The following is a 10454-nucleotide window of genomic DNA, read 5'->3' on the forward strand; positions in this document are numbered from 1 at the left end:
TCCACTTTTTACCTTTTTAATCTTTGTATATTTGGTCTGCCAATGAATTNAAAATTGAAAGGTCGAATTTCGCCTAGTTCTTGCCTTTTAATCTTTGTATATTTGGTCTGCCAATGAATTTGAGTCAACCAAACGGACAAAATGGCTTTTTTTCACATATCGAAAATATTTCTTACAGAGAACAATATGCAGAGAATGGAATCCAAAATGGTATTAAGAACCCCAAAAGGTCGTTCTTATGTGACCAAAATCATTATAGGGACTGACAAAATTAGCAAAAAAAGCCATCAGCAATCGATAGTGTTCTACTTTGCGGATCCAGCATCCTGCATGTATGTGCCATTGGAAAAACATGAGATTTCAGTAAATGCTCCAAAAGAGACTCTAACCTAAAACACCAAATTATGTAAAAAAAATTCAATATCTTAGGACTTTCAAATTCGCCCTTTAGTAATACAACTTGAGACCATCATCTCTCCAGACATTACGGCAACTGAAACAAAGTAGACATATTACAGGTTCCAAAAATTATAAAATAATCTGCACCCAGTAGGGTTCATTCTTGGCCAATTAATTTTTAGGCAAATTGCGTTTCCATCCAACAAGATCTGATTAGACAAGACAGCACCACTTTACCCTAACACCAAAGCAAATATCACCGTGCAGTCCAGCAACTCATTTTTCTACCTTCAATACATGACTGACTATGAAGCAGTTAGTCTCAAATCTCAATTGTGTTGACGTTGGCAATCTGCTACAAAATCAGAGAAAGAAACTTGTGTGAAATCATCGAACACCATGCCCAACAAGATTGCGGTTCCTTTACCACCCACCTACGTCGAGGGTTTTCACAACCTGGATCAGGTGCTGCTGACCGAATACCAAGGTATTGGCAATACCAATCTCATGGTGTCCAATTTTGGTCTTGGTGGAAGCGGCTTGGGTAAGTTCTGCGCTGTGCGTATGAATGTGGCTCAAATGTTTTGATGGAAACGCAAAATCGACATGGAAAAATGTATGAGTGTCGATTGCTCGTTTCTCCTTTTGATAATACACTCACATTCTTAATTGGACATATAAGGTACTTGATGGTTAGAGCAACATGTTTGATCTGTCAGGTCAGTCACATCCAAAACGTTTTAGCTTTAGTTCTATGGTTGATGTTGAATACAGAGCTGTGGATTCTAGTGGCTCAATTTAGATTTGGCACTTTTGAGAAATACGAACTTAAACGCATTATATGTATATGTTGTTACTATATTTGCTCCAATTATGGCCTCAAGACTTTTAATGATCCTTGCTGATTTAAAAAAAAGCAAGGGAAACGTTTCTTATTTTATGAAAAAAGGGCAATGAGACGTTTGAAACATGTCTAGGTATTCATAAGTCAAAATACACTCGATCATAACCAAATATATACTGAAATGCACTCAATTAAAATTTTGAGAACATATACACGAGCCGGTTGCTTGACTATTACAATTTTACTTGGCCTCGTTTTATCAATACCAACATTTAAATGCCTTAACAAACTGGACTTCTTAACAAGAGATAAATTAAACTGGCGCCCCTGCTAGTACATGGTATTTTCAATTACAGTACAATTCAGCTTAAAAATGAATGTATTATTGGTTTATTGGTTGGTACCACACTAACACAACACATAGATATTTGACTAATCCGTAAGAACCAAACATACATGGTATGATATAATGCATACAAAACATAAGATTTGCTACTGGCCCTAAGATCAATGGAAGGGACAGTAAACATTCCTTTCGTGACAAACATGAAAGTCTTGAAAGACGGAAGTTAAGCTATAGGGCAAAGAAATGTCTTCGCCGTTTTAACAAAACAAAATAAAGAAAATGAGAGTCTCATATTTTGAATCCCAACTTATCAAATTCGCAAACAAAGGTCTCGGCATATCCGATGTTCTATCTCATTCTAAAACTTATAAATCTATCCATCAACGTCTTACGTGTAACTTAATGTTTGTTTTTCAACGTGTGTGTGTGTGTAGGGGGAACTTTTAATCACGATAAGCCCTACAAAAATCGAGAGACAATTTTTCTTTTGCAGACTTCCTTCCCACTACTGGGATTGGAATTCCAGCAGTTCAAGGCGCATTTTTTTTTCATTTTACTTGACTTTTATTTGCATTTATTATTTGAGCGACCAACGAATTAGAGTTGGCCGACCGAGCTTGTCCTTGAATATAAGGTCGATCGGGAGTTGCATGTTTTGTGACCACACTCGCTCACAACTGTTTGTTGGGTTCTTTAGACTCTGTGAGACTGTTTTTAGGCATTCACTGTAAGCTTCTAATCGGGGCTGGAATCACAGCGATCTTGTGAGTTACCAAAATAATCCAATGAAATGTTTAGGTATTGCAGTCAAGACTCTAAAAAGTATATTATCCAATGGAAAAAGTTACTTTGACTTGGACATGATATTGTCTGAAAATATGTACAAAACGTGACATTTGAGAAGACAATTGCTTGGGTTTGTTGAAACTCGAGCTCCAAATATTCTCTTCTAAGCCATTCTCCATCAGAGCCATATTTACATTTCTTAGTAAGAAATAGAAGCCTCTTTCATGTGGGAAACCCCTTGTGCTCTTTTTAGACCAATTTTCATTCGAGTGTCGCTCAATAACACTTAAAAGTAATCCCTTAGTCTAGAAACTCAAATGCAATTGTTTTGTGCATTTGCTAAATCATTGGCATATCGCAGGTTTAAGCATAACAATAGTATATGATTCATTTTAAAAACTTAAGTCCTCAAGCTAATCAACTATTTCAGCATTATATACAGAGCAAAATTTGATGAGGAGGGCTTAACAAAAGTACGAACACTCATGAACTTGGCACCAGTTTATTAACTACGGGACAAAAAGGCACAAAAATTGTGTCATAATAGGTACATTCAAGAGTGATTTTGCACTTGATAGATTATTAACATCGGATGAAAACATTTTTGCGATATCATGATAATTCTTTGAGTATAAATTAATCCGTAAATATAGTTCGTGCATGGCTAAAGATGTTTTTTCCGTGAAAGTAACTTTTTATAGTGTAATAAACCTCTCGCCAAATTTTCTGGAGTGAGTTGAATTACTTTCCAACATTCTGGAACAATTTCGCTTGATTATATGAGATTAAGATAATAAGACAGCCCAACTCGTCGAAGCGATGGGCCGAACATCCAATGGAAATAATAACTGCCTGATATTAAGTCTCATCAGTTTTCATTAATATTAAAACGGGTCTCTAGTTCAGAATCAGGATTGAGATATGCAATGGACATCTGCGAGCTTCCAACCAATAAGCCCAATATGCAATGTGTTTTTCAGTCAGGGCATCCCAGGAAAAACAAAGCTTACGGTTTATGGGCAACCCTGTTTTATTTCACATTTTACATTTTTAACCTTTCGCATAATTTTCCATGTTTAACAGTTTTATCTGAAAACATGACCATCCTCAAATAGCAATATCTTTGAGCCGTGTTTAACTACTTTTTGCGTACCTCAGTAACATACGTTTGCCCTTCTTGTTTCAAGCCTCGATGTACGGGGAGGTGAGTCAGGAAACTGCCAATGGCATTGTGGAGATCGCTCTGAAAGGTGGTGTGAACTATATCGATACGGCCCCTTGGTACGGACAAGGAAAATCGGAGATGGTCTTGGGAGAGGCGTTGAAAAGCATCCCTCGGCGAGCTTATTATGTATCCACAAAGGCAAGGATCTGACATCCATACACAGACAGACAAACACGCAGCCTCTCATGTAATCTGTACTTAACAAAAGAATAAGAGATATTAACAAAAGACCTTGTTGCTGTATAGGTTGGACGCTATGAAATGGAGGTGACCAAACAATTTGACTTTACCAGGAAAAAGATCCGTGAGTCCGTGGAAAAAAGCATGGCTTTACTAGGTCTTGATTATTTGGACCTGGTTCAGGTATGTTTCTTCATTAGGGTAGGCTCATATGCCTACTACCGATATGGTTGTAGAACAGTTTGCTATTTCAGATTCATGACGTCGAATTTTGTCATTCCCTGGACCAAATTGTTCAGCATAGTATTCCTGAACTGATAGAGCTGAAGAAAGAGGGCAAAATCAAACACATTGGTATAACGGGTTATTCCATCCGAGTCATGAAGAGAATCGTTGAGCAAGTAGAACCAGGAACCATTGACACCATACTTAGTTATTGCCACTACAACTTGTTCAACCAAGGTTGTTACCACATTTTCCAAAGATCTTTTTGTCATCAAGTTAGTAATTGCCATGAGTTTGTAGATTTATTGGACTTTAAGGAGTTCTTCACCAACAATGGAATCGGTATCATCAACGCATCTCCAGTTGGAATGGGCCTTTTAAGCCCAGAGGATCCACCCAAATGGCACGGGGCCTTCAAACAATTGAGGACAGCCTGCTCTGATGCTGCCAAATATTGCCATGCCAAGGGTTTCAATCTTAGTGAGTTTAATATATTATATAACCAAGATAGGAGATTGGGAAATAATCAGTTCTTATATTTTTTATTCCATCTACGTAGGCTCTTTGGCTGTGAAATGGTGCCTTCGCCAGAAAGAGTTTCCCACCACCCTCAGCAGTGTGACCAGCCAAAAGATGATGGAGGAAAATCTCAAGTTGGCCCAGAATCACCTCACTCCTGAAGAGAGTGAGATGATTGCCGATGTTCAAACCAAATTTTTCAAGCCACTAGTGATCAACAATTGGGAAAATGTGGATGTGAATTCGTATTGGACTGCCATGGAAAAGAAAGGCTCCTGCCAACCTTCTGATTTAAAGTGAGATATGAGGCAGATTGACGGATTGAGTGGAGTGAGACGTGGTCAAGATGGCGATCTTTTGTTCGGAGCTCGTAAATATTCATATTGCCTTTACAAGCTGGCCGCAAAGAGGCAAGTGAATTCATAATGCCTCCATCTCAGCCACGGTCTTTGACTATTCAGACTAACTGAATATTTAACTCCTTTCAATCTCCACGCCTCAACCTTTCCTGTTCCACCACATTTCCATCCAACGTACAACTTTGTCAGACTCATTTTGACTTGAGAAAATAAGCCTAAAGCGATGAAGATGGACCCAGTGTATGTTTGTATCAAAACCAAATGACTTCATATATATTTTATCTTCAATAAAACTTGCCTTTCGTTGATTCCCGTTCTTAAGTCCTTTCACACCTAAAACCCCACGGTGGTCTTCGACTTCTTGCTCTGACATTGGAAACCCTAATCATATTTTGTGTGAGGCTTTTCCTCCTCTCCAAACGGATAATTGGTTTTGGTTTTTCCTTTCACTACACTTGATTAAGTCTTGAGTGTATTTACAACCGCGGCAACGCATTCGATAAAGGTCACAGTTCGGCTTTCACGAGAAAATGCATCAATAAACAACTCACAGAGAGCAAAGGGTCAAAGCTTTGATACGGTCCAATAAAAAACAAAAACCAAGGCCATGAGGAAAAAAAATCTTCGTTTCTGAGAAACTCTATTGAGTCTCTGACCTTATTTCAAGTGCAATGAAACTGATAGCGGGAAAGAACGCCAAAACGTGAATGATACATAAATAAGGATCCACAAGTCAAGAAATCTGGAACAAAGAAGCAAAAACGATCCAACTCCACGGGGGTCAATGATAAGGGATTGTCTCGGCAAGCCATTCGATTTCCAATTGCACAACAATCGAACCAAATCAAACGAGAGGAGATCATTAGTCCCCCTTTGTTCTTGGAGCTCAATTTTTGAGGGTGACGGGTCATTTTTCTCGATTCCTCAAGTGAGACAGATCTCGATCCCGTTTGGACCGCCCTTCGATGCTTCCTTCACATGGGTTCTTTTGACTCGATCTTTCAAGGGGCCTCCTCGAGAGTGCGTTCCGTCCTCATGCCAGTCACAGGGTTGCCAAGGCCCCTTTCAATCCACATCTCACCTCCCCCATACTCTACTATTTGCAAGATTTACCCCACTTCTCATCCCCTTATACCTAATTACGTTCAATATGACAAGTATTGGAATGCTAGTGATAATGGCCCGGCCAATAAGTGCTTCAGGATCCCTGCCTTGCTTGGGATGTTTTGGAGCTCGCTCGTGGAACTTGGAACGCCCGGGCAAAGTGACGGAAAAGGGAGGCTCCGTCATGCGAAATCATGTGTGGACCATCAAATCTACGACGATGTAAGTCTCACTATCCTCGTTCTCGTCCTCATCATCTTTTTCTTTGTGGTCTCATCCAGTCTTGGCACATTTCTCTTGGTTCGGTGAGTGGAACCAGTGGACGGGATTAATGTGATCTTCATCCAAATATCAGGCCACTGGATTATCAGTACACGTGTTATCGTACGAGAAGCGAGAAAGATAGAGAGTCTTGAGGCGGTATCGAGTGGGCCCTCTGGTTCCTGGCATCATGTTGACGGAAGGGGACATTGACAGTGTGATTCATAAGCTGGCTGAGCACGATCTCCAGGTGACTTCAGATGAGGTCTTGGAATACCATGAGGCCTTCAGTGAATTTGATCGAGACAAGAACCAGAACATCTCCACCAGCGAATTGGGATGTGTCATGCGATCTTTGGGTGAAAATCCCACGAGTATGGAATTGGAAGTAAGTGATCATTGATCGGTCAGTTGCAGGAGTAATGTAATGAAATGTATGCACAGTATGTTTATTCAAATTCCTTGGGCTTATCGTGGCATTTCTTGACTCGATTTTTCATGGCAAATGTTTCCACTCACTTTGAGGAAAGAACTCCACGAAAAGCCAAGATGTGTTTTACTAGGTAAATGTAAAAAGTGTCTAATGGAGAGAGAACATTTCCAAAGTTCCGTCAATAACGTCCATCATTTGAAAATTATGTTCCATTTGACAAGGGAAAGCCACAATATTGTACCGTTCATAAAGCGCTTACGAGAACCAAATGGAATCGACGCAAATCACTCAAAGCTCCAGCAACTACTTTTTTAAAATGCCTTATGTCTGGAAACATAAAAGGAGTCTTTGGGCTTCAAGGCTTTTTCGATCTGAAGAACGTTAGAGACTCAATGAATGATGAGAGTCAACGACAGCCGTACATTATTGTCTTTTATCCACAAAAGCATGACGTTTGGAGCAACCAAAGTTCTTGGATCTCTTCCAACTTTCCCAGTACACAAACGATGTGAACGTTAAACATCCACCAAAGACCAAGCACGGGTATTCTGGTTTGCTCTGTACCGTAATCGAAACTCGATTTCCAAGATCCTCTTGACCTATCCATTGGGAAGTTAAGAACCGTTGCCAAGATCTCCAAAGACTTGTCATGAAATTTAATGACCCTTGCGTAAAACATCTGACTCGCCATGACTTTTCTCTTGGCAGGCGATTATCAACGAATTCGATGAAGACGGCAATGGTACGATTGAATTCCCGGAGTTCTCCATTATGATGGCCCGGAAGGCCAAGGATCAGCAACAAAAAGAACACCTCCATTGGCAGGAGACTTTCCGGGTGTTTACCACTCCCAGGGAATATCCTAAGACCCCCAAGGAGCTGCAGGAAGAGCATCCAATAGTGGAAAGGGTGTTGCCTATTGATGAATTCAGGTACTCTGTAATCTAGCCTATCATGAATAAGAAGCAGAGGTGCAATATTATTTGAACATTTACAGGTTACAACCATCCAAAATTTGTTTAAAAAATAAAACTTATCGGTTGAACTTTTCCGTGCGTAGCAGACTCTCACCAGAAATGGGTGTTTCTTAAGGAACAAATAATCATAATAGTACGTGATGTTATTAATGATTGCTGACCTTAAATCAAATATGAATGCTTGGAAGTTTGAAAATTTGGCATACTCAAATAACTGTTTGTGTATTGGTCTGTAAACCCAACTGAAGTCCCTTTCGCTATCTAGCAGTGCTTCAACTTCTTTCAATCGCAACAAAATGTGCTATTCTCATGTTTCAGATATGTCATGAGCAGTTTGAACATCAGTAGCCGACGAATTGTTGACGCCAGTACCGTGGATGAGATGATTGCGGCCGTTGATGACGGCGATGGAAAATTGGACTTTAAAGAATTTGTGGAGCTTATTCAAAAAAGATGTTAAAACAAAAAAAAACAAATCATCGGGGCGTAATGGCCTGCCCTGGTAGGCATCTTTCCAAAGCCTCAAATTTACCTTGAAAAAGGGGTTGTATTTTTGGCAAAACATCTGTTTTCAGTTGATGAAATTGCCAAAAAGACGTTTTTGGCCCCTTTATTTCATAGTATGTTTAGATTATGATCTGAATAAATTTCAAGTCTTCTCTGAAAAATATTAGAGTTTCTTGGTTTTCGAGGAAAATCAGTAGAACGAACTAAATATTTGTTCAGTTTCCCAAATAGTAGCCAGAAATAATGAAAAAGCTAAATCAAGCAAACAGGAGCAAAATTCGATACATGTTCCAAAATTGGGTTATTTTTCTCCAAGATGTATTCATCCACAAGGAAGCAGAAAGAAGGAAGTCATAGAAGGTGGAAGGCGCAATAAGGATGAAAAGGGGGAAACGAATTCTGCAGGATTCAAAGGCATGCGGTACGGTTCAATTTCAAAAACACATCCAAAAATTTGTCCCAACCCAGATTTCAAGGTCAATTGTTTGAACAATCATATCACTGATCTGGGCAATGCTCCTCTTGTTCGAATAGTCCTATTTATTGAGCAGAGGTAGCAGTACGTAGTTCTAAAATGTCAGACTTAATCAAGGGTCATTGTTCAAGTACAATAACATCATGGATAAGCCACAACCCTTCTGGGAGACATTACAAAAGCTTTATGAGTACATCCGTACACAGTTATGAAAGAGTTAAGAAAGAATTGAAAAGGACTTTTCTGCCATTGTGCAATAAACTAGTTGACTACATGAAATGTGCAAAAACTGTAGGGTCGTATTGAGAAATACAGATATGAAAAATTGAAGCATCATACCGATACCCTCATGGAATTTGATGAAAAGGTGATCAGTAGTTGGTTGAGGAACCAACCAGAACTATAAATAAAGTTGCTGTTCAATGTCTGGAAAAGAGCGGTTCATTGGAACTGACAGGGTCTCCAAAACCAATCCAACAGGGTCTCCGAAATCAATCCAACAGGGTCTCCGAAACCGTTCCAAAGGGATTTTTCTTTAATCTGAATCAAAGGCATTTTTTCCAATCGTTCATAAAATATGGAGAACACAAGAAAATGTCATTGGAAGGTTTGATACATCTTGTCGCAATTTTTCATTTATTTCCCAAGGACACCCTGAATACACTTGGTGTCTCCTTATTGGTATTACTCTTAGTTTATTGCTAGTGCGGCAATGTTATTACCTGGAAAGGCTGTTTGTCTTCAAATTGATTCATGTAATGATTTTTTTTCCACATTGTTTTGCATTATTTCCCCTTGTCTCAATTATCTTCCAATGTTTCTTGAAAAATGCCATCTAACTTGGATGTTATTTAACTTTAAGTTTATTTATTTGTTTGTGACAGAGTCAGATGGCACCTCCCTTGCCCAGCTTTCCATCTGATAATGGGGTGTCAAGTTATGCTATTAAAGCAGCAACTTATGCTGTAATTTAAATACCACCAAAAGCTTGGACCAAAGTTTGCAAATTGGAAAGTGAATGCTCTACCAATAAGGTACCGAGGTAGCCTGAAGCATGCCATATAGTTATTGCATTGCCTACTCTCACTTACAAGTGACCATGATTGCCATAACGTCATTTCGTTTGTATTACGTGTTTGACGATATTTTCTCTATAAAATAATGAGTAAAAAAATTTTTTCTGCTATTTGAGAGGTTTCAGGTACAAAATTATGATCTAGCATTGGAACACTGCAATGACAGTAATCTGTCTTGAAAGCTACATTGCATTACTCATGACGCGCCCTGTAGTTTCGTTTATTGTAACTGTCTTTTTTGTACGGGGTTTTGGATGAAGGAAAATGTATCGCAAATCTGTTTGAAAAAATCAAATGAAGCAAGCAACACCGCAAGCATTTGATAAGCTTGAAAACATCGATGGGCATTCTGTATTTAATCAACTGTGAAATCAACGTCGTTCACACCTTTTGGTGAATTTACCGTGTCCCCCCGTGCCCCATTAATTTCTCAATTTCTCCACATGGAATGGAGAATATTGAAAATAGTGAACGACGAAAAGGTGTGAATGACGTTGATTTCACAATTGATTAAAGATAGATAAAGAAAGATCGTTAGAAGGTGCGTCTCATCGATCTTGTGGAGAAACGACATGAAGGTTTCAAAATGTGGGGAAAGGAGTTTTCACAATTTTTCATTTCATTTGCAATAAGATACTTTTTTATCTCACATGTTCTTGCATTCAATAAAAACAGGATGTCTCTCTCAATCTAAGGTTCTGCCAAAGCTTGAGGAATGCAGCAAATTGAGCAACAATA

At 39.0% G+C, this 10454-nt stretch overlaps 2 protein-coding genes across 2 annotated transcripts; both read left to right on the forward strand.

Annotated features, from left to right (window-relative positions):
- The first annotated feature begins 684 nt into the window (after positions 1-684).
- Positions 685-5191, forward strand: LOC131882127 (uncharacterized). Its single transcript, XM_059229184.1, has 6 exons — positions 685-943; positions 3563-3738; positions 3847-3963; positions 4035-4242; positions 4306-4485; positions 4565-5191. The coding sequence occupies exons 1-6, from the start codon at positions 799-801 to the stop codon at positions 4822-4824; spliced, it is 1086 nt and encodes a 361-aa protein (XP_059085167.1). The 5' UTR covers positions 685-798; the 3' UTR covers positions 4825-5191.
- A 127-nt stretch (positions 5192-5318) lies between these two features.
- On the forward strand, positions 5319-8317 carry LOC131882135 (neo-calmodulin-like). The gene is made up of 3 exons (XM_059229197.1): positions 5319-6636; positions 7390-7613; positions 7977-8317. The coding sequence occupies exons 1-3, from the start codon at positions 6439-6441 to the stop codon at positions 8116-8118; spliced, it is 564 nt and encodes a 187-aa protein (XP_059085180.1). The 5' UTR covers positions 5319-6438; the 3' UTR covers positions 8119-8317.
- The last annotated feature ends 2137 nt before the right edge of the window (positions 8318-10454 follow it).

Source organism: Tigriopus californicus, chromosome 1 (genome assembly GCF_007210705.1).
Source record: "Tigriopus californicus strain San Diego chromosome 1, Tcal_SD_v2.1, whole genome shotgun sequence".
NCBI classification, from domain to species: domain Eukaryota; kingdom Metazoa; phylum Arthropoda; class Copepoda; order Harpacticoida; family Harpacticidae; genus Tigriopus; species Tigriopus californicus.

What these genes read in the sequence shown, in the direction of transcription:
- LOC131882127 (XM_059229184.1), top strand. Translation starts at nt 799, where the DNA reads ATGCCCAACAAGATTGCGGTTCCTTTACCACCCACCTACGTCGAGGGT. An exon ending in CTTATTATGTATCCACAAAG is followed by an intron (nt 3,739 to 3,846) that starts GCAAGGATCTGA and finishes GTTGCTGTATAG; the next exon opens with GTTGGACGCTATGAAATGGA. An exon ending in TGCCAAGGGTTTCAATCTTA is followed by an intron (nt 4,486 to 4,564) that starts GTGAGTTTAATA and finishes CCATCTACGTAG; the next exon opens with GCTCTTTGGCTGTGAAATGG.
- LOC131882135 (XM_059229197.1), top strand. Translation starts at nt 6,439, where the DNA reads ATGTTGACGGAAGGGGACATTGACAGTGTGATTCATAAGCTGGCTGAG. An exon ending in CCACGAGTATGGAATTGGAA is followed by an intron (nt 6,637 to 7,389) that starts GTAAGTGATCAT and finishes TTCTCTTGGCAG; the next exon opens with GCGATTATCAACGAATTCGA. An exon ending in TTGCCTATTGATGAATTCAG is followed by an intron (nt 7,614 to 7,976) that starts GTACTCTGTAAT and finishes CTCATGTTTCAG; the next exon opens with ATATGTCATGAGCAGTTTGA.